A 23,834-nucleotide genomic window follows, 5' to 3' on the forward strand; every position below is an offset into this window, starting at 1 on the left:
GCAGAATAATTTATTTATTTATTTAATAAAACTTCCATGTAGATACAATTGTGGTATATAGGGCGGACTTAATGCCGCAAGGCATTATCTACCAGTCAACCTTAATGATGACGAAAAATAAATAAACACATTAAAAAAATCAAAATCCCTCCACTACTTTTTCTCTAGATGTGCAGTTCAGATGTACACTTTTTCTCTAGTGTGTTTTCTAATGAATGAAAGTTTTATTATAATTTTATTATTATAATAGACTATATAGGGTCTGTTTTGACGACATTCAACCATAATATATTATGATTCAATCAAATTTCAAACTAGGAATAATATCTATAAAACATACAATTATACATCACAACAGTTTTTAGGCACTAATAAAAATGTTTATATTACGAAACAAGTACGTATTAAGAACGTTGTCATTACGATAATAAATACGTGTTGAGTCCGCGTTCACGCCACTGTTTCTCCGTAGCCCGTTGAAAATGGCTGATAACTACACCGCGGTCCTATATGCACCATACGACGTAAGAATTGTAAGTATTGTTTTACGAAGCCTATGCAAGCCTTGTGAAATACCCATCCATGATCAAACTCATCGTTGTTTGTGCCAGTTATCTGTGATGGAAAAACGATCTCTTATCATCTTCATGCTAATGCAGTAACCGTGTTTTAGCTAAATTCCTTTTTTGTAGGTGTCTAATCCAAAAGTTTAAAGGGCGGTTAAGATTCATACTTACCAAAACCAGTCTGTTTATCATAAAACTAAATTTAAAGATTGTGTTTTGTCCCTTAAAAGACCAACCCTGTGAACCTTTTGTGACGGATATTTGTACAAATTGACATAGTGGTCTTGTAAATTTCCTATGTGATAAATAACAAAAACTACTTGCATTATTTACAGTCTCGATAACCTCTTAAAGCTTATCTAGACTCATCTTCGAATTTCTTATGTACCCAAACGTGACTTACTTTAAATTATGTTTTACAGGAAGACTTGCCGATACCTGATATTGGCGAAGATGGTAAGTTATCCAATTTAATTCAAGACGTGTTTTAATTAATGACCAGTTTTTATTATCTATGTAGCAAAGATTTCGTGAACTGTTGAAATGATTACTACTAGTAATCATTACAAATTAAACGACGTTTGTTACAGAAGTGTTAATCGAGATGCATAGCATCGGCATTTGTGGATCCGATGTTAAATTGTACACCACCGGTATCTGCGGAGCAGAAATGGTCAAAGACCCCATGGTACTCGGGCACGAGGGCGCTGGCGTAGTTGTCAAGGTAGAGAACCCTTAGTAGTTAGCTTTTCAAGGATAGATAAGCAGTTTAATCTAAATAGCAAAGTTGTTTGTAGTAAAAATGTGTGCTTTGCCGATAGTTTGCTGCAGCAAACCACATTATTTATTTAGATATCAATCAAGCTTTTAAGTGTAAGATAAGAAATACATGTTAACTTTGGAATGCTGATTATAAACTTCTAACTTAAAATGCTAAAACGTTTGGCAGGTTGGTAAGGCAGTGAAATCGTTGGCGGTGGGTGACCGCGTGTCTATAGAACCGACGCAGCCCTGCCGCGCGTGCCAGTACTGCAAGCTAGGACGGTACAACCTGTGTGTGAAGCCACACTACTGCTCCACAATGACCGCTCCGGGCAATCTCTGTCGCTACTACAAACACGTTGCAGATTTCTGCCATAAGTAAGGTTTAACATTTACACAGTGTCGGAAGAACCCGTAGTCGGGAAGGTACCAAAAGAAGCACAAAAAATACCGTCCTTAGAGCATCACATCATACACAGAAGTCACCAAAAACATCCCAAAACATTAATGTTCGTAGGACTTATTGGAACACTCGCGCTCTTTGTGTTGATATAGAGTAATAACCCCGCTCTCACTTGTTACTCACTGTGGGTCCATCTTAAAATTGACTATTTATTTATGTAAGTGTCTTTGCTATGTGATATTCGAACTAAACACATCATTAGGATGCCGGACGACATGAGCATGGACGAAGGTGCAGCTGTGCAGCCTCTAGCTATCGCCATGCATGCGTGCAACCGCGCCGGCATCTGCCTCGGACAGACGGTGACAATCCTCGGCGCGGGGCCCATTGGAATCCTCTGCGCCATGACCGCCCGGGCCATGGGAGCCAGCAAGATACTCATTACTGGTAATTCGTGTAATCCATACTAATAATATCAACAAGTCTTAGATACCGTGCTTTTAGGTCTTGTGGTTTGACAAAATAAATAATGTTGAATCGAGAGCCCTATGTAATGTCATCCGTCGTTATTTACATACGTAATTAACATCTTCGAGTTCTTGAATGTTATCAATTTTAATCGACATTCGTAGCATATGCTATTTTAAATTTCTATCGAAGGATAAGCATAATCATAGCTTTACATCCGCAGCGCGCTCGACCTTCGTAGCCAATGAGCCTCGATATTCGTAGTCAATGGGACGCGATGTTCCTAGCAAAGTCGAAATTACAACCGTAGCATTATCGGCATTCGATGCAACAGAACTCGACATTCATAGCAAAATCAAGATGCAACCGTAGCATACGTGGTATTCGTAGCACACTGTAATTTTAGAAAATTAAAAAGCTACCTACACCTTACCGGACTAATGCATTGATAAGATATTATTTCTTAGATACTCACTTACTCATATTTGCCACGGTCTATCCTCATATGCAGACGTCATGCAGTCTAGACTGGATACAGCTCGGGAGCTGGGGGCTGACTGCACAGTGCTGATCGAGAGAGAGGCCCCCGACCAGGACGTAGTGGACGACATCGTAGCACAGCTGGGCAGCCCGCCTGACGTCACCATCGATGCTTGTGGATACGCCTCGGCGCAGAGGATTGCTATGATGGTACTTTTATACGTGGTTATGTGGAATAATTATGGGCTGAATTGGTTAATATTGGTCAATTCTGCTATTTACATCATCATCATATTTGCCGATGAATAAATGAAAGTTGGATTAAATTTTTCATATTATTTTTCCAACACAATAATTGGAAATTCTGAAGTACAGGGCGGAACACTCACGACCAATACAATGATTTCCCAATTATTGTGTTGGCAAAATGGTTAAGAGAATGGGAGGAGCTTAATTCAATTGCCGTTCATTCATCGGATAGCAGAATCGGAGCAAAGATTCATGGATTAAGGCTAGATGGGATCTCCTCTATCCGGCCCTTGACACCAGAGTTCGAAACCTACGGGACAGACTTTAGCCCAGCAGTGGGACAGTAAAGGCTTAAAAAGTAATGGTACTCATTAAAATGAAACTAATTTTACGGCTACAGTCTGCCCGTGACCACGATACCTGCAAAGGTGTCGAAACGTCGGGAACTAAAATCTAAAATTAAACCGCGATAAAATCCGTAAAAGTAGTTTCATTTCAATGTCTAACATTCGCGTAAACCTAAGAAACCATAATGGTACTCAATTTTGCCACATTAAAAAAAAATCTAAACTTCAGGTGACCAAGACAGGGGGTGTGGTGCTAGTGGTGGGGATAGGGGCCACCAAAGTGGAGGTGCCGCTGACGCAGGCGCTGCTGCGGGAGGTCGACATACGAGGGTCCTTCAGGATTGCTAATACGTAAGTCTTGCAAACAACTACTAATTACATTTCTTCAACTAGTATACCAAACAAGGGTATTCGGTGCTAGAAGATCCTTCTAATACAATACAAACTCGAAACACCAAAGTAAGTTCCAATTATAGTGCTTTCACTCGCCATTCTTTTTATTTAATTCCTTTTTTAAACATGTTTTTTTAACCTTCATCATGATTTTTTTTAACGACTCCGGCATTTAGTAGTTTACAAACAAGCATTCGTGGATCACACAAATGATTGTTTGGCGTGATAACTCAAAAACCCGGCTTACTGTACAGTCGTCACATATAATCTTAAGTTTTATATTATTGTGCAGGTATCCACCAGCGATAGCGGCTGTATCGAGTGGTGCGATCCCGCTTAAGAAGTTTATCACACATCATTACCCGCTTCAGAAGACAAAAGAAGCGCTCGAGCTAGCCAAGTCCGGTGACGCTATGAAAATCATTATACATATATAGGACTGTGCAGAAGTTTCCCTAATATACACGCAAAGTTTACGCTATAGATGGCAGCACAGTGTTTCATCACAAAACTTTTATATCGAACTCTGGATTTCAGTCATTTTGACTACACTACTTAGTTATCATATCCATGTAAGATTGTAAGCCAGTATAGAAATCCGTACATGAGACAAGTTTTTTGAACTCAATACAAAAAAAAACTTAAGTTATAAAACATAAGAACATTTATTTACAATAACAGACAAATTGAATTTAATTACAAGATAATTTACTTAATAACTGCATTTCTTTGTAATTGATGTAATGGATAAACGTGAATTGAATTATAATCACTTTGAACAAGAACAGCAAAATTTATGTGTATTTATTTTGAAACATTTACAATGAACAGGAAACATCTAGTTAGGCCGAACTGATAAACCAGTCAATCAATCTATAATATTAATATACACAAGACGAAATCACATACGAGTTATTTCACCATACTAAAAACTTTACCTCGATAAATTAAGTATAATATCTGACAAAATCCTAACGCGTAGAAAGAGCTATGAATACTAAGATAAGTCGTATATAGCAGTCTTCCAGAATGTTTAGTAAGACTCATTCTAAGGTAGATTTCCACAGGTGTTGTGTCCGGGGTTTACAAGAGGTTGAGCTTCCCAGGGTTGAAGACGCCGGGGCGAGTGTTGAGCGTGGTCGCATTGCGCGGGACCGGCATGCTGCCCAGGGCAGAGCCTGCGCCCGGGAACGAGCCCCTGCCCCGGGATGACCCCGCACCTCTAGACCCTGTACTCACTGGAAACAGTTATATAACATAATTGTACAATAATAGCCTCATCTTTCAAAATGCCGGCAACTTTGACAGAATAATATATGCACTGACCGTTGCCCCGGCCACGCGCAGCATACGCGCCTCGAGCAGCCTTCTTTTTTGCCGATGACGTCACCTTTCGCTTATACCTGACCGAAACAATCAGAAAATATTGAGATTTACACGAAAAAATAAAATCACATATATCGTTTCCCGAGTTCGTGGGAAAGCTGGCCAAATAAAGCCTGATAAGCTGTACTGATTAACGGCCGTTCCCAATAACCTATCCTCAGTAAGCGATATCTTGTTACGAACGATAAGTAGTAGACTTCTATCTATCCTTACTTTACGTCCCACAAGTGACGATAACGTCTATCGAGACATCGACATCGGTAGATAAGCTCAACTATCCAGCCCTCCTATACGTTTTGTTACTACAAAAGCTACAAAAAAAAGCAACGTCGAAAAAAAAACTTTTTCGTAAAACAATACAAATTGATCGAATTAAAGCATTGGAGATTTTTTTATGCTAATATATGATTTTTCATCATAGTTATGTTTCATTTTCATTATTTTATCAAACACATATTTGGCGCGTAAAAAGGAAGTACGAAACGTAGTCAAGTGTCAACTTAACTATTCAAGTTTAAAATTTTCAACGCTACCGCTCTTATTGTTGTGTGTTATCAAGTTTGTGTTTTTTTTACATTATAATGAGTACTGTAAGTATAATCAGACATTTTTATATATTTCCTTTTTTGTCTTTCTTTACATATAACTAGCTGTCCCAGCAAACGTCGTTTTAGTGATTTTTTTTCTAGTTGTACGTAATTTTAATGCCACATTATAAAAAAAATAAACACAAACAAAATATTTTTTTTTTGTGTGAGCCACCCTTATAACTTAGGGGTATGAAAAATAGATGTTGTTCTATTCTCAGACCTACCCAATATGTAAACAAAATTACATAAAAATCGGTCGAACCGTTTCGGAGGAGTACGGTAACTAACATCGTGACACGGGAATCCATACTAATATATAAAGCTGAAGAGTTTGTTTGTTTTAACGCGCTCTCAGGAACTACTGGTCCAAATTGAAAAAATATTTTATATATACCATGCTATAGGATATAAACCATCCCGCTGCGACTAGTAAGAGAGAAGATAGGTACAATGAAAAATGTGAAAAAACAGGTCAGGTATAAATCAAAACTTATAACTTCTACCCGCGGGAACGAAGTCGCGGGCAACAGCTAGTTTTATATATTAGAAGAAGATTAGGATCAAAAATTCAAAACTGTATTTAATATTTATTTCGTTCTCATCTTCATCATCGAGGGCTTCCGTTGAAAAATTCCTTACTTATATATTCTAACCACGCGGACGAAATCGGGGGCAACAGCTAGTATCGTGATAACAAGCAAGGCTACAAACGCTGCAAACATAATCAGTTCGTATGGTTTTGCGGGTCTTGTAGTTTTTACGGGATTCTTCTTCAAAATCACTGTCCCAATCAGATAATTCCATTAACATGGATAAATCACTTGCACTAGACTCGGACATTACTAGAAATACTGCACTTCTACGAATGTATTTGAAAGATAGTTTACGATAGACAATGCTTATCCCTGCAATTTGACGGATTGACAAATTTGGTTATCTCTAGTATTGACATCACTGAAAGATACCTATCAAAAGGATATTGGGACGCAAAATGTTGCAATTTCATAGAAATGTCTATCTGCGTTAAGAGATAGACCCTCCCAACGATAGATAGCGTATGGCGATTAGTTTTCATAACCATCAGTATTATATTGGGACATCAAAACCGATGATAGATAGAATTTTCTATCTTCAGTAGGCCAAAACTGGTGATAGATAAGTTATTGGGAACGGCCGTTAGTAGTATAGTAACTGTAGTTACCTTTTCCTAACGCCCCCGCGTCGCGGCCCGCCCGCGCGCCTGCCCCCGCGCCCGCCCCCCGCGCCCTCCTCGCTGGCGGCCTGCCGCGCCAGGCGCGACCAGTCCGTGTCCGAGTCAGAGTTGTCTGCCGCAGCCGCTGTCTTCTCTTGCGTCGCTTCTAACTCATCCTGGTACTGCATCAGCAAGCCTACACAAAAAAGCAGTCACAAAAAATAAGATGCTGGTGATTAATCAACGAAACAATAATGGAAAAGGTCAACATGCTAGGATCACGTTATCGAAGTTAGAGCTAACTACAACATTCGTATGAATGAGTTTTTTGTTTCTGGCAAGTACGCTCGGTGTACTGTGTTTCCTTTCAAAAGCCTGTCAAATGTTCCAGATTCAACTACACTTCCAAAATTTTTGACGATATCTTAAACAAGCTACTTTTCCTCAAGTACTAGGAATTAATACAAGTAGTGAGTAGATTCCGCTCGTGTTAACAGTCCCGTATTATCCATAAGCACTTTACGCCAGTGTCTAGGGGTCCACCATTATGACTAGGGGCCCAGCACTCCCGATGAAATAAAAAAAATATATGACACCACGGTAGAAGCCCACATTTTTGACACTATGCATCTAAAAAAGGTCGATAAATTTTTCACTGAATGAAAATAACTTGAACCAAGGGGGCCCCCACTCCTTTGTTCCGGCCCCGCTCGTGTACTGAGTACGTACCCATCTTTTCGACGGCGTATGCGGCGGTGATGCTGAGCAGCTGCGCGCCGTACTTGTGGTAGTTGGCGCGCGTGACGTAGGGCAGCGCCAGCAGCTCCGCCTCGCGCTCGGGCAGGCGCCGCGACATGCCGCGCAGCGCCGCCTGCGGGAGCACCGCCGACAGCGACTGCCCGCGCGCCGCCGCCATCTCCCTGCCCAGACACACACGTCACACACTCGCTACACACAGCTACACGCTCGGGCAGGCGCCGCGACATGCCGCGCAGCGCCGCCTGCGGGAGCACCGCCGACAGCGACTGCCCGCGCGCCGCCGCCATCTCCCTGCCCAGACACACACGTCACACACTCGCTACACACAGCTACACGCTCGGGCAGGCGCCGCGACATGCCGCGCAGCGCCGCCTGCGGGAGCACCGCCGACAGCGACTGCCCGCGCGCCGCCGCCATCTCCCTGCCCAGACACACACGTCACACACTCGCTACACACAGCTACACGCTCGGGCAGGCGCCGCGACATGCCGCGCAGCGCCGCCTGCGGGAGCACCGCCGACAGCGACTGCCCGCGCGCCGCCGCCATCTCCCTGCCCAGACACACACGTCACACACTCGCTACACACAGCTACACGCTCGGGCAGGCGCCGCGACATGCCGCGCAGCGCCGCCTGCGGGAGCACCGCCGACAGCGACTGCCCGCGCGCCGCCGCCATCTCCCTGCCCAGACACACACGTCACACACTCGCTACACACAGCTACACGCTCGGGCAGGCGCCGCGACATGCCGCGCAGCGCCGCCTGCGGGAGCACCGCCGACAGCGACTGCCCGCGCGCCGCCGCCATCTCCCTGCCCAGACACACACGTCACACACTCGCTACACACAGCTACACGCTCGGGCAGGCGCCGCGACATGCCGCGCAGCGCCGCCTGCGGAGCACCGCCGACAGCGACTGCCCGCGCGCCGCCGCCATCTCCCTGCCCAGACACACACGTCACACACTCGCTACACACAGCTACACGCTCGGGCAGGCGCCGCGACATGCCGCGCAGCGCCGCCTGCGGGAGCACCGCCGACAGCGACTGCCCGCGCGCCGCCGCCATCTCCCTGCCCAGACACACACGTCACACACTCGCTACACACAGCTACACGCTCGGGCAGGCGCCGCGACATGCCGCGCAGCGCCGCCTGCGGGAGCACCGCCGACAGCGACTGCCCGCGCGCCGCCGCCATCTCCCTGCCCAGACACACACGTCACACACTCGCTACACACAGCTACACGCTCGGGCAGGCGCCGCGACATGCCGCGCAGCGCCGCCTGCGGGAGCACCGCCGACAGCGACTGCCCGCGCGCCGCCGCCATCTCCCTGCCCAGACACACACGTCACACACTCGCTACACACAGCTACACGCTCGGGCAGGCGCCGCGACATGCCGCGCAGCGCCGCCTGCGGGAGCACCGCCGACAGCGACTGCCCGCGCGCCGCCGCCATCTCCCTGCCCAGACACACACGTCACACACTCGCTACACACAGCTACACGCTCGGGCAGGCGCCGCGACATGCCGCGCAGCGCCGCCTGCGGGAGCACCGCCGACAGCGACTGCCCGCGCGCCGCCGCCATCTCCCTGCCCAGACACACACGTCACACACTCGCTACACACAGCTACACGCTCGGGCAGGCGCCGCGACATGCCGCGCAGCGCCGCCTGCGGGAGCACCGCCGACAGCGACTGCCCGCGCGCCGCCGCCATCTCCCTGCCCAGACACACACGTCACACACTCGCTACACACAGCTACACGCTCGGGCAGGCGCCGCGACATGCCGCGCAGCGCCGCCTGCGGGAGCACCGCCGACAGCGACTGCCCGCGCGCCGCCGCCATCTCCCTGCCCAGACACACACGTCACACACTCGCTACACACAGCTACACGCTCGGGCAGGCGCCGCGACATGCCGCGCAGCGCCGCCTGCGGGAGCACCGCCGACAGCGACTGCCCGCGCGCCGCCGCCATCTCCCTGCCCAGACACACACGTCACACACTCGCTACACACAGCTACACGCTCGGGCAGGCGCCGCGACATGCCGCGCAGCGCCGCCTGCGGGAGCACCGCCGACAGCGACTGCCCGCGCGCCGCCGCCATCTCCCTGCCCAGACACACACGTCACACACTCGCTACACACAGCTACACGCTCGGGCAGGCGCCGCGACATGCCGCGCAGCGCCGCCTGCGGGAGCACCGCCGACAGCGACTGCCCGCGCGCCGCCGCCATCTCCCTGCCCAGACACACACGTCACACACTCGCTACACACAGCTACACGCTCGGGCAGGCGCCGCGACATGCCGCGCAGCGCCGCCTGCGGGAGCACCGCCGACAGCGACTGCCCGCGCGCCGCCGCCATCTCCCTGCCCAGACACACACGTCACACACTCGCTACACACAGCTACACGCTCGGGCAGGCGCCGCGACATGCCGCGCAGCGCCGCCTGCGGGAGCACCGCCGACAGCGACTGCCCGCGCGCCGCCGCCATCTCCCTGCCCAGACACACACGTCACACACTCGCTACACACAGCTACACGCTCGGGCAGGCGCCGCGACATGCCGCGCAGCGCCGCCTGCGGGAGCACCGCCGACAGCGACTGCCCGCGCGCCGCCGCCATCTCCCTGCCCAGACACACACGTCACACACTCGCTACACACAGCTACACGCTCGGGCAGGCGCCGCGACATGCCGCGCAGCGCCGCCTGCGGGAGCACCGCCGACAGCGACTGCCCGCGCGCCGCCGCCATCTCCCTGCCCAGACACACACGTCACACACTCGCTACACACAGCTACACGCTCGGGCAGGCGCCGCGACATGCCGCGCAGCGCCGCCTGCGGGAGCACCGCCGACAGCGACTGCCCGCGCGCCGCCGCCATCTCCCTGCCCAGACACACACGTCACACACTCGCTACACACAGCTACACGCTCGGGCAGGCGCCGCGACATGCCGCGCAGCGCCGCCTGCGGGAGCACCGCCGACAGCGACTGCCCGCGCGCCGCCGCCATCTCCCTGCCCAGACACACACGTCACACACTCGCTACACACAGCTACACGCTCGGGCAGGCGCCGCGACATGCCGCGCAGCGCCGCCTGCGGGAGCACCGCCGACAGCGACTGCCCGCGCGCCGCCGCCATCTCCCTGCCCAGACACACACGTCACACACTCGCTACACACAGCTACACGCTCGGGCAGGCGCCGCGACATGCCGCGCAGCGCCGCCTGCGGGAGCACCGCCGACAGCGACTGCCCGCGCGCCGCCGCCATCTCCCTGCCCAGACACACACGTCACACACTCGCTACACACAGCTACACGCTCGGGCAGGCGCCGCGACATGCCGCGCAGCGCCGCCTGCGGGAGCACCGCCGACAGCGACTGCCCGCGCGCCGCCGCCATCTCCCTGCCCAGACACACACGTCACACACTCGCTACACACAGCTACACGCTCGGGCAGGCGCCGCGACATGCCGCGCAGCGCCGCCTGCGGGAGCACCGCCGACAGCGACTGCCCGCGCGCCGCCGCCATCTCCCTGCCCAGACACACACGTCACACACTCGCTACACACAGCTACACGCTCGGGCAGGCGCCGCGACATGCCGCGCAGCGCCGCCTGCGGGAGCACCGCCGACAGCGACTGCCCGCGCGCCGCCGCCATCTCCCTGCCCAGACACACACGTCACACACTCGCTACACACAGCTACACGCTCGGGCAGGCGCCGCGACATGCCGCGCAGCGCCGCCTGCGGGAGCACCGCCGACAGCGACTGCCCGCGCGCCGCCGCCATCTCCCTGCCCAGACACACACGTCACACACTCGCTACACACAGCTACACGCTCGGGCAGGCGCCGCGACATGCCGCGCAGCGCCGCCTGCGGGAGCACCGCCGACAGCGACTGCCCGCGCGCCGCCGCCATCTCCCTGCCCAGACACACACGTCACACACTCGCTACACACAGCTACACGCTCGGGCAGGCGCCGCGACATGCCGCGCAGCGCCGCCTGCGGGAGCACCGCCGACAGCGACTGCCCGCGCGCCGCCGCCATCTCCCTGCCCAGACACACACGTCACACACTCGCTACACACAGCTACACGCTCGGGCAGGCGCCGCGACATGCCGCGCAGCGCCGCCTGCGGGAGCACCGCCGACAGCGACTGCCCGCGCGCCGCCGCCATCTCCCTGCCCAGACACACACGTCACACACTCGCTACACACAGCTACACGCTCGGGCAGGCGCCGCGACATGCCGCGCAGCGCCGCCTGCGGGAGCACCGCCGACAGCGACTGCCCGCGCGCCGCCGCCATCTCCCTGCCCAGACACACACGTCACACACTCGCTACACACAGCTACACGCTCGGGCAGGCGCCGCGACATGCCGCGCAGCGCCGCCTGCGGGAGCACCGCCGACAGCGACTGCCCGCGCGCCGCCGCCATCTCCCTGCCCAGACACACACGTCACACACTCGCTACACACAGCTACACGCTCGGGCAGGCGCCGCGACATGCCGCGCAGCGCCGCCTGCGGGAGCACCGCCGACAGCGACTGCCCGCGCGCCGCCGCCATCTCCCTGCCCAGACACACACGTCACACACTCGCTACACACAGCTACACGCTCGGGCAGGCGCCGCGACATGCCGCGCAGCGCCGCCTGCGGGAGCACCGCCGACAGCGACTGCCCGCGCGCCGCCGCCATCTCCCTGCCCAGACACACACGTCACACACTCGCTACACACAGCTACACGCTCGGGCAGGCGCCGCGACATGCCGCGCAGCGCCGCCTGCGGGAGCACCGCCGACAGCGACTGCCCGCGCGCCGCCGCCATCTCCCTGCCCAGACACACACGTCACACACTCGCTACACACAGCTACACGCTCGGGCAGGCGCCGCGACATGCCGCGCAGCGCCGCCTGCGGGAGCACCGCCGACAGCGACTGCCCGCGCGCCGCCGCCATCTCCCTGCCCAGACACACACGTCACACACTCGCTACACACAGCTACACGCTCGGGCAGGCGCCGCGACATGCCGCGCAGCGCCGCCTGCGGGAGCACCGCCGACAGCGACTGCCCGCGCGCCGCCGCCATCTCCCTGCCCAGACACACACGTCACACACTCGCTACACACAGCTACACGCTCGGGCAGGCGCCGCGACATGCCGCGCAGCGCCGCCTGCGGGAGCACCGCCGACAGCGACTGCCCGCGCGCCGCCGCCATCTCCCTGCCCAGACACACACGTCACACACTCGCTGCACAGCTGCGGTTGCGCACAACTGACAAGCACTTAGGAAGCGGTGGGCAAAACTAGGTGCTGCCCAATGTAAAATAAATTTCAAAAAGTGCCGCCTAGTAGCCTAATTTGAATAAATGACTTTTGGTTTTGATTTTAATTTTATCCGACACATCCGTACAGGTAACGTTTAGACACTCACACTCAAACATTTCTGTTATCACGACTGTGTTTTTAGTCTTACCAAATGACGCTTCTCTAGTGCACTGCGCAGATGAGACATTTTTTTGGTTCAATGCACAGCTCGCTTGTGCAATGCACAAACGACTTTTATCTTTACATACCGGCAAGCCTCAACTAAATCGGCGTAGCAGCGTTCTTCGAGCTGCTTCAGTAGCGCGGCTATAGGCGTGTCGGGTGTATCCGCGGCCGCCGCCGGCGCGACCAGGCTCGCCTTGCGTTCCACCTTCATGGGGAACACAATGCGAAGCCCGCCACACATTAACCTGATCGCATAAAAACAATTTGAAATATTTGATATTAAAAAAGATAATGAAGTACGTAAGGATTAAAACAGTATTAAACTTTCAATTTTTTTAACCTACTTAGTTTCCTTTAGCTGAAAATAAGGTACTCCAGTTAATATCAGTAAATTCACTTTTGAGACACTTTACAGTTCTCCACTATGTTTATAAAAATTATAAGCAATATTTTTGTTCTTGTATTTTTAACGATGGCCAATATACCGACGAGTGTCGACGCTCGTTCAAACATGTCATTAATTCCAGCAATAATAATTAACTAGCTGTTGCCCGCGACTTCGTCCCCGTGGGTAGAAGATATAAGTTATGATTTAGGTATACCTGCCCGGTTTTTTTCACACTTTCCATTATATCTTAGCTCCTATTAGTCGCAGCGTGATGGTTTATAGCCTAAAGCCTTCCTCGATGAATGGTCTATTTAACACAAAAATAATTTTTCAATTTGGAAGAGGAGTTCCTGAGATTAGCGCGTTCACACAAACAAACAAACTCTTCAGCTTTATATATTAGTATAGATGAGCAGTATAGTTCGTACTTATCGACATTGGGTCCCAGCACGACGTACGCGCTGGCGATGTCGTTGTTGACGACGAGTTTCTCAGCGAGCAGGCCGCGCACGACCAGCTGCCGCAGCAGGCGCATGGGGTCGCCGCGGTGCCACGACTTGCAGCTACGTACGACACACTACATGTAGCACCAGTAGCAGAAACATCACAAACTACGAGTATGTGTCAACAAATAATGTTAGACATTTTGATTGTACAGTAAATTCCAACAAGCATTATATAATGATATTTCTTAATGGTACGGTGAAACAAATCGGGGCGAATACCTCCCCAAAATCAATACACTACTTCCATTCCTAAACTCGCAGAAAAGAATTTATTTAGGATGAGTAAATCTTTGACGGTTTCGTAAAAAAGGTAGACGACTTGGTATAAAAAGTAAAAAACCTCAACCCTCACTTACATAAACAAAAAGAACTAAAAAAGATAAAAATAAACTGCTTTAAAATTTTGGAGAGAGGTTTGTGACGTAACAATATGGTAAAATATACGCGGGTATAACTATATTCGCGGGTCAAAAGAAAGAAGACACGAATCCATTATTACGCATTAAACTACAAGACGGGCACTGAAAAAAGTGTCATCATCCCTATTCTTACCGTCCATGAATAGGATCCTTCTGCAGTCCTTGCAGTCGCTGCTGCATGGACCCGCGCAGGGCGTCCGCCATGTGCAATAGTGTGAACGAACATCGCTCGTTATTCTTCTCTCGCACGCAACGAACAATTATCTTACATTCCTCTGTGACGTCAACCAACTGCAAGGAGGTTTTTTCAAGTCAGTCAAAATATAAATCTAAAGTTTTAATTTAAGTAAACCTCTTTCAGGCGGTTCATACATGTTAAAATTACTTATTATTACATATTAAAATTACATATACAATCACTTATCTAAATATTCAAGGAAATTGTTGTTAGTTACATATTAGTACTTCCTGTATTAGTTGACCACTACAATTTAATTTAACACAAAGTAGGTACAAAGCATAATTAATATACATGGTTTTTTTTCAAGTATAACATAATAATAATAATATCCTGGGACACAAGGATTAAATTCCTTACTGCGGGAGTCGTTTTTTAAAAAGAACATAGAACAAAAAGAACAAACTGTAAACAATGCCAAAACTAAAAAACAGGAAAAACAGTCAAGACTATAATCTGAAGCCTACGCTAGCTGGTCTTGGATGCTTGCTGGTCAGGACTACGGGCACTTAATACTGTTTTTCATTTTCTTTATTTATTTAAAGGAACTTTCAACAAAATATTTATGTTTGTAATATTAATATTGATTCCATAATACCCTGATATTATTCATACAAGTCACGAGAAAATAATCACTCACAAAATCATATACCGTCATAGCTTCTGGAGGCATTGGTTTGGCTAAAATAACATCATATATATACCTATATGTAGCAAGTTGGCAGGCACGCAAATAAAAAGAAGGAGGTTTTAGTTAATGTGTGTTACCTTGTGGTCTTGTGCGTTGAGGCAGTTGTCGCAGGCGGTGCGTGTGTTCCTGAGACACTGCTCCCGCTGGAACCTCTCGCCGAGGTACGACAACACGTGCGCGCGGCGACACTCCGTCACGCTCTCACACAGCTCCACCATACGAAGGAGGTTCTCTACGTGGACGCGTTTCGATTCTGCCGTCGTGTTTCGTTCCACTGCGAAGAGTATTAATGGTAATGTTACAGTTTTTCAAGTAGAAAGGGACATTGAAAAGGAGATAAGAAAAAAACAAACAAAATCTCCATATTTTAAGCGAGGAGAATAGAGGGGAATGGAGATAATATTTTTATTTCTCAAGTTGTATTTTTGAAATAATAAATAAATAATGCGGACAACATCACATACATTGTTCTGAACCCAATGTAAGTTGCTCATGCTCTTGTGTTATGGAATTCAGATACCACAAACAACAAAGGTACCACAAACACCCAACCCGAGACAATGTAGAAATAAGAATTTTTACATTGACCCGACAGGGGATCGAACCACACGAATCCGAGATAAGTGGAAGAGAGTGGGGAGGCCTTTGCCCTGCAATGGGACATTCCAGGCTAGTAATAATGTTAATTATTAATATCATATAGTGTGTAGCACATACTGTCGAGCAGGCGTCGATACCGCACGACGTCGGAGTAGGAGTAGTAGAGCAGGCAGTCGGCGGGGTCCCCGTCGCGGCCCGCGCGGCCCGCCTCCTGGTAGTAGCCCTCCAGGGACTTGGGCAGGCTGTGGTGGATCACGAAGCGCACGTCCGCCTTGTCCACGCCCATGCCGAACGCTATCGTAGCGCAGATCTGGTGTACAGACACTTTTATATCTCCGATAAAAAATTGGATACAATATTAGCCGAACGACATAATCGTGAAAGAATGCTGTGCTTTGCAGTTGCATACTGTTTTTGATGAAGTCAAATTGAAAGTAAAGAGATATAGTCATTTTAATGAAAATGTACGTAAGACTACTATTATGAACTTCTCCCGTTATTGAAATATCAGAATAACATTATAAAATATAATTGATGTCACAGAGTCATACACTAGTTACAAAAATGCTGTTGTGTTCTATAAGGCTATAATTTATATAAGGTTATAATTTACCGCCTATGTAACATTATGGTATGCAATAAAGATTTACTTACTTACTTAAATGATAAATGTTTAAAACTAGAAAAATAGTAATGTACCTATAATTTTCATTTTATCTAATGTTAATACTAATGTCTGTATCCTTAAAATAAGTTAAATTAATTATATTTCTTAAATGATAAGTCACTCACATTTATAATTTTTATCTTTGCTGTGCCCGACAGGGTCCACGATTGTTACCTATCAAAAAATGTTTACCACCTAAGCCTACATTGTGGAATGCAATAACGAATTGAATTGAATTAAGGCAACTGAAGTATATGGGAGCATATGGGGTACTAATACTGATATAAGTTTTGTTATTTTACACTGTTTTTGCAAAAATACATAAAAATATAATCTACTGTAATAATGTATTTTTTAAAGAGTATCTTATGGAGTTTCCAGTTCTTGTCCATTGCTATGCCATTTTGGGACTATGTTTTCAAAGTGTCTCCTCTACCTATTTGAAATTAAAACTTGTAATTATGTTTAGTGTCTAGTCAGCGGTAACTGACCACGTGGTACCGGTCGGCGACCCAGGCGGACTGCACTTCCTCGCGCTTCTTGTCGCTGAGCCCGGCGTGGTAGGGCGCGGACTGGATGCCCGCCTTGCGCAGGTCCGCCGACACGCTCTCACACTCCTTGCGCGACAAGCAGTACACTATGCCCGATGATCTGTATTATATTACATCAACGCACCATATTAGACTGAAGTCGCTGGTTGACATAGCCCTAATAACCTAAACTTTTGCTTTGCTATTGTTTTTCTGATCTACGTGTTCCTCGTCTAACCATATCCAGCAAACTAATAATCTATTACAAATGAAATAGGAGCTAAAAATACTGGCTAGTTAAATCTATACACAAATTTAAACTGGCAGTTGAGCCCATGCATATAAAGCAGTCTGTTAGATTCAGTAGTAGGAAAAGAAAAGGCAGAAAAAGGGGTACATATTTAAAACTATTCAAAAATAATTAGTGATATTAAGTTAGGTTGAACAAACCTGAAAAACTTCTGCTTGATCATGGTGGCAATCTCCTGGTTGATGGACTTGGGTTTCTTCTCGAATATCCTGTAGGCGAGGTTGGGGCGGTTGAAGCTGCTGAGGAACCACTTGCAGCTGGCGACGTGCAGCTGGTGCAGGATGTCCATGCGCACGCGCGGCGTGGCCGTGGCCGTCAGCGCCACCACGCGCGTGCGCGGGAACTGCTCGCGCAGCACGCTCAGCCGCTTGTAGTCCGGCCGGAAGTCGTGGCCCCACTGGGACACGCAGTGGGCCTCGTCTATCACAAACCTGGGCAGACGCACGCCCTAAGTCTCATATACGAGTGTTGTTTTAAAATGATGATCATGATCAAACAATGTGCGCTGTGAGCAGCAACATTTATAAAATTAAGACTCCGCAGTTTTATCGGCAAATAAAAAGCAGCCTACATTAATCCGAGTTGTCAAATATCTCACTACCATATTTTATCAAAATTGGCCTTATAAGTGTGCAACAAACACGAACACACACAATCTTTATAGTAAACGTAAGTGTGAAAGGATTTAAAATTCATTTAATAAATGTGTGGTGTGAAGTCATAAACATTATTCATCATCATTTCACGTATTTTGTACATAAGCATGTCTAGTACAAACATAGATGAAGTCAAGGTAGATAAGCTCTATTTGTTTGCCTTAGAATTAGCTGAGTGTCACGTACTGGTTTACTATTGTTAAACAAAAAACGTTTGGCAAAATATCATTTTACAAACAGTGTTATAAAACTAAACAAAGCTTGTATTTTGATCAATAGACAACCGATAAACATACTGATAAATTTCTAAATACATACATAATAATGTAGAGAAATTACTCTCAGGCACAGAACAAATGATCGTGCTCATCACACAAACATTTGTCCTGGGTGGAAACCGAACTCACGACCTTCGGTATAGCAGTCAGGGTCTCTAACCACTAGACCAACAGGCCAGTCAGTGTTACCTGGCCAGTTTGTCTCGTGAGTAGAGCGCAGTGAGCGTGGACTGGAACTTCTGCGAGCTGCTGATCTTCTCCGGCGTGACGTACAGCAGCTTGATGGGAGGCTCGCGCAGGGACAGCTTGTGGTAGATCTCGTCACACGCCGCCGCCGACACGTCGCCCGACAGGTGCGCCGCCGGGATCTAGCGGATATGGACCGCTCATTATACAGCCTAAGAACTTCACTAACATCCTTTGGTGAAACGGAATACTCTCGCGTAACTATGGGTATCGCCCGCATGCTTTGACGCCTAAGTAAAGTGAATGTTGTATAAGAAAAGATGTCAAAAACCCTTTCTGATCTTCGACTTATCACTTTGGCTGAATGGACTAATAATTGAATCGGGAGGATCAAAAGATTAAGTTATAATAACTTACATCAAGCGACAACAGTTTGTTGACTTGGTCCAATATGAGTGACTTGAGCGGTGAAATGACTATTGTAACGCCGGGCGTCAATATCGCAGGCAGTTGGTAACAGAGTGATTTACCTGCAGACAAGAAGGAAATAATTATTTTTTTGGTCTAAAATTCGAGACAAAATAAAACTTAATTGTGACTTAATGTTGAGGGAATACTTTTTGGTCTATTTGTACTACATGTTAAGATTTGATTCACTGTGTGAGGACCAACAATGCAGTCAGCGTGGCGGAGTAAGGTTCTAAAAAAAAGGTATAAATTATGTGCTCTGATATTTGGGGGTTAGAGTTAGTTACCGCCGCCGGTGGGCATGAGCACGAAGCAGTCGTGTCCCAGTAGCATGGCGTTGATGACCTGCAGCTGGTTGGGCCGGAACGACTTCAGCCCGAACTTCTCGCTGAAAACCTCCATCATCGGCACCGTGTGAGGGTAGTCCATGCCGTCAAATTCACCTACAATATATAGTCAATTGTTATTCAATCGTAGGAGATTGAAATAGAGATCATCATTCAAAGAGCTTGTTAAATGCTAAATATTTATAGGAGGACTAGTGATGGTAGTTATAAATGTATACATACCCGTGATCCCATCGTTTGGGGTGCCTGCATGGAAATCTCCTATCCCTTCATATTTCGCAGTGGTACTGTCTTTAAGCATACTATCTTCCATCAGATTGACGACTTCTGGCTGATGATTACTTGTTTCCTGACTTGGTTCAATATTATCGTTGAAGTCTTCCGGGTTGTACTGTTGCCAGCCATCTTCATCAAGAGTTATATCAGGAGTAGTCATCGTGACTGCATTGCCGGCGCTTGCCACAGAATCGCTAATATTTACGACTTCATCTTCATAGGTCGGCAGTATATCTGTGTCATCATCCATGTCGATGGGCACTTGGTAGTCATCGACCTGTTCGCTCTCTTCTTCACTTTCTTTAGGAGATTCAGCACTGAATCTGTTCAACATGGAGCTTTTACAGAACTGTGGCGGTTGGAAGGCCACTGAGCTGCTGGCTACAGGGGCACACTTTGTCGGTACAGATGTCTCCATCGGCTTCAACCTTTCCGATGCATTCCGTATCCTTTCCGCCGTAGATGAGACAATATCTCTAATTGGTAGCTTGGTTTCTTCCATACTAAGCCTCGACGGCTTTTTGAACACAAACTTCCCTTTACTTTTGTTTAAACTTTCAGAGGAACTTGTATCGATACTTTCTCTTTGACAATTTACTATCGGTTCATGTGGTTTGTTGAGTGGTGAACATCCATCAAACGATAAAGATTTTTTAGCTTGTTGCTCAGTGTATATAGTTTTCGTTGGAACTTTATTTGCGAAATCTGGTGTAGACGTTGAAACACCTACATTTTTGACAATCGTTGGAATATTATCAATACTTTTTTTATTTATTACTCCACTGGACTGTAGATCAAAATCATCAATGTCGTCATCATATCGACCGAGTTGTTTTTTGCAGTTGGGTGAAAGTTGTGATATTTGTGTACTTATACTATCAGATTGAGTAAATATTTTTTTTAGTTTCGATTTTAATTGTTTTATTTTCGCATAAGTTTGTTTCTCATATCCAGGAAATTTTTCTCTTATACAATTTGGTATTCTGTCAAAAGCATCAAATACCTTTTCAAGTAAGTGTATATAATATTCTTTACATTGCTCCCTGTTTTCTTGAGTTACACTGTTCTAGAATTTCATTAAAATGTTAAATGTTAAAACTTAGCTTAGAAATATGAGCACTAGAAAGAAATGCCGACGTAACAAAATATTGGTTAATATTTAAATAATAATAATAAATGTTTTTATTTCAGGAACATTCGTAACAGTCATAATATGAAGACACATGTAATATTTTTCGTTATCAGTTGGATATTTTAAATTAAATATTTTTCTATTTCCATGATGACGCAATAGCTAACAAAGAACAAAACCAAAATTGCTTACCCCATTTTTCGCCAAGGCAGGATGTTTGGAGATATTGGATAATAACTTCGTCAATGACTGATCTAACTTCAAATTCTTCAAGGGATCCTTGTCCTTATCCTGGCTAGGGCTCCTCTTCACCGGGGTCTTAAGAATCTTATGTTTCGCAGGAGAATCTACTTTGGTCTTCGGTGGGGTAGGGCTTTCACTTATTCTAATACTTTCGTTCATCTTTACTGGAGTATTAGTTTTGCATTCCGTACCAAATGCTGCTGGGAAATCGTCCTGCAACAATGGAATCCTCTCCTTAAATGCGATGTTCGATGATTACGCTCCATTCGCGATTAAAAACACAATGCTTCATTAATAACGTCATCTCCCCAAATTTGGAAGGGCCACACAAAGAACTATCAGGACTTACTGAGAATCTCTCTTTGGCTATCATTTGGTTATTCATTTCTTGTTTTTTGTCTCTACCAGAATTGCATTTGAGTAATAAAGCTAATGATGTATTGAGTTTATTATTTCGGGGAATATTCATTTAAATTATTTAATAAATGCACATCTTCAATAATGCGAAAATTAACTGGAATAACAATTACAAAAATACACACGTTTGTTCAGTGCAATTGTCGGGAGCGAACTGAACGTCGCATTATTATCAACATGCTATACATAATAAATCGCTGCATTAGCAGCATCCCTACAATTATATTATTAGTTAGTAGTTGGACAAGATTGATGTTTCATTTAATTCACTTTGAGAAGAGGCTGTTGTTCAAGAACATGTTCAGGGTGTATTTATCTTGTGTCAACTGTCATATATTTCTTAGAACACACTCACCACTTCCATATCAAACAGGTCGTTACTTTGATTGTCATCTGTTTTGTAGGTGTCAAGCGCAGCTCTGAGCGCCGCATCTTTCAACACTTTATTAGTCGGCAGGATTGAAGGTGACTTGTCAATACTATTCGAATTATTAAAGCTCTGAAATGTTAATATTAATAAAATAGCTTGTTTAGCTGTTTTGACATCATAAGTATACATATAGATGTGTGACTCACATTAATGTAGAGATAAAATATAAAGCATGTTGTATAGTTAATAACTAAATGTTAGTAGGTAATAGATATAGACTGTAGTTAACATGAAAATTAAAATTTTTCATACACATAAGCGTGTTTATATTTAAACAACTAAAGCAACAATTTCATTGTTACAATAAAATTAAAACAGATAATTATACTTGCAGTTACAACAGGGGACTGCACTGTATTTGTAGGTGTTTTAAATGGTGGTGTCCCTGAAAATACAAAAAATAAAATAAAACAAAATTGAAAGAATATTTCATTCATAATTATTCTAATATTAATACTTACAGTTACCCGAATTAGTTGACTTTGACTTGAATACAAACTTTGATCTCTTTTCTGAGGCCTGCTCATTTTTCGAATCACTGAAAGAACATTATAACTATAAAATTTAGTCCTTTAGGTTGCAAGGAGTTTCAGAAATATTCAACTGACATGCAGAAAGACAATCAGCATTTGTGATTCACACAAATGCGTGTGTGCTACTTGGGGATTGAACATATAGCAATGGGTTTAGTGAGGTGGCTTCAAACACTATTCTCTACATGCTATTGATGCAGATTCCTTAAAGTAAAATTTCAGGATGCCGTATATCATATTCAAATTATTGCTAAGAACTATATCCTGAAATTTTAGTTGTATTTGGTCAACAAATAAATGGATAAATCAATTACTTACTCTTATTTTTTTTATTGCTAAAAAGAGATTTATAGCCCCTGATTAATGATTATGGTTTGATCTACCAAGCGATGGGCAGTTTATGTGGTTGAAAATATGATTATTTGTGGAAAAAGTGGTTTAGTGAATAAAACATTTGGGCCAATTATTTGTTCTAATAAAAAAAATTAAGAATAATTAAAGAAACAAAAAAGTCTTATAATTCAAAATGTCACTCTCAGACTCAGACACTTTATGATCTCTATTTGATAACATTGGTGGCTTTTGTAAATACATGCAATTTTATAAAAACTCTAGTTAAAACTAGTGCAAACTACTGTTGCCCGCGACTTCGTCCGCGTGGTTAGAAGATATAAGTTATGATTTTTTCTTCGCTCCTATTAGTCGCAGTGTGATGGTATATAGCCTAAAACCTTACTCGATGGATGGTCTATTGAACACAAAAAGGATGTTTCAATTTGAACCAGTAGTTCCTGAGATTTGCGCGTTCAAACAAACAAACTAACTCTTCAGCTTTATGTATTAGTATAGATAACAGGAAAAAATGAGTCAAAACTTTTACAAAAGACTATAACCCATACACACTATTTGTTAAATTATGATTATCTAAACAAAATGATTCCTAAAATTAACGATTACATTAAATTTACCATCGATACCCTCACTTTAGTGAGGATCTTGTTATTTTCTTTGTTTTGTTGAGAGTAACGTTATTGTTTTAAAAGTTTTATATCAAAATGGGAGCCAGAAAATACTGGAAACTACATACCTGACGGTATTTGAATTCGAATGTCCATTGGTTTTCTTAATAAACTGCATTAAAGACGATTGCTTGCTTTGCGATGACATCGTTATTATTTTATTAAAGAAATGTGTGAGTAGTTTCTACTTATCAATATTAAATTTACTATATCGTTTCTTGCGTCGTTTATTAATTAATCTCATTGCTTCGCGTTATATTCTAATTCAGTTTCATATTTCTCTTCGAACTTCGCGTGCCTATATTTACGAGAAGAAATGACACTATTTTGATAATTAGTACCTTTTATGTCAAAACATTGGTGTGACAACTGTGACAATCTTTTGCCCGCCGTTTTCACTTGGGG

At 46.1% G+C, this 23,834-nt stretch overlaps 2 protein-coding genes across 2 annotated transcripts; one reads left to right on the top strand and one right to left on the bottom strand.

Annotated features, from left to right (window-relative positions):
- Positions 1-147: 147 nt before the first annotated feature.
- LOC113503502 (sorbitol dehydrogenase-like) lies at positions 148-4,461 on the top strand. The gene is made up of 9 exons (XM_026885513.1): positions 148-397; positions 473-533; positions 989-1,022; positions 1,157-1,290; positions 1,516-1,706; positions 1,994-2,178; positions 2,711-2,889; positions 3,505-3,626; positions 3,961-4,461. Exons 1-9 carry the CDS (start codon positions 378-380, stop codon positions 4,103-4,105), a joined length of 1,071 nt encoding a protein of 356 aa, XP_026741314.1. The 5' UTR covers positions 148-377; the 3' UTR covers positions 4,106-4,461.
- On the bottom strand, positions 4,315-23,807 carry LOC113503569 (Bloom syndrome protein homolog). The gene is made up of 21 exons (XM_026885598.1): positions 23,498-23,807; positions 22,339-22,415; positions 22,210-22,262; positions 21,803-21,946; positions 20,980-21,243; positions 19,602-20,721; positions 19,320-19,475; positions 18,982-19,094; positions 18,568-18,746; positions 17,585-17,875; positions 17,096-17,255; positions 16,055-16,247; positions 15,415-15,611; positions 14,542-14,699; positions 13,912-14,046; positions 13,179-13,340; positions 12,792-12,825; positions 7,566-7,746; positions 6,846-7,032; positions 4,995-5,071; positions 4,315-4,906 (listed from the first exon to the last, which is right to left on the bottom strand). Exons 1-21 carry the CDS (start codon positions 23,575-23,577, stop codon positions 4,752-4,754), a joined length of 4,116 nt encoding a protein of 1,371 aa, XP_026741399.1. The 5' UTR covers positions 23,578-23,807; the 3' UTR covers positions 4,315-4,751.
- Between the last annotated feature and the right edge of the window lie 27 nt (positions 23,808-23,834).

Source organism: Trichoplusia ni, chromosome 19 (assembly GCF_003590095.1).
Source record: "Trichoplusia ni isolate ovarian cell line Hi5 chromosome 19, tn1, whole genome shotgun sequence".
In the NCBI taxonomy this organism is placed as follows: Eukaryota; Metazoa; Arthropoda; class Insecta; order Lepidoptera; family Noctuidae; genus Trichoplusia; species Trichoplusia ni.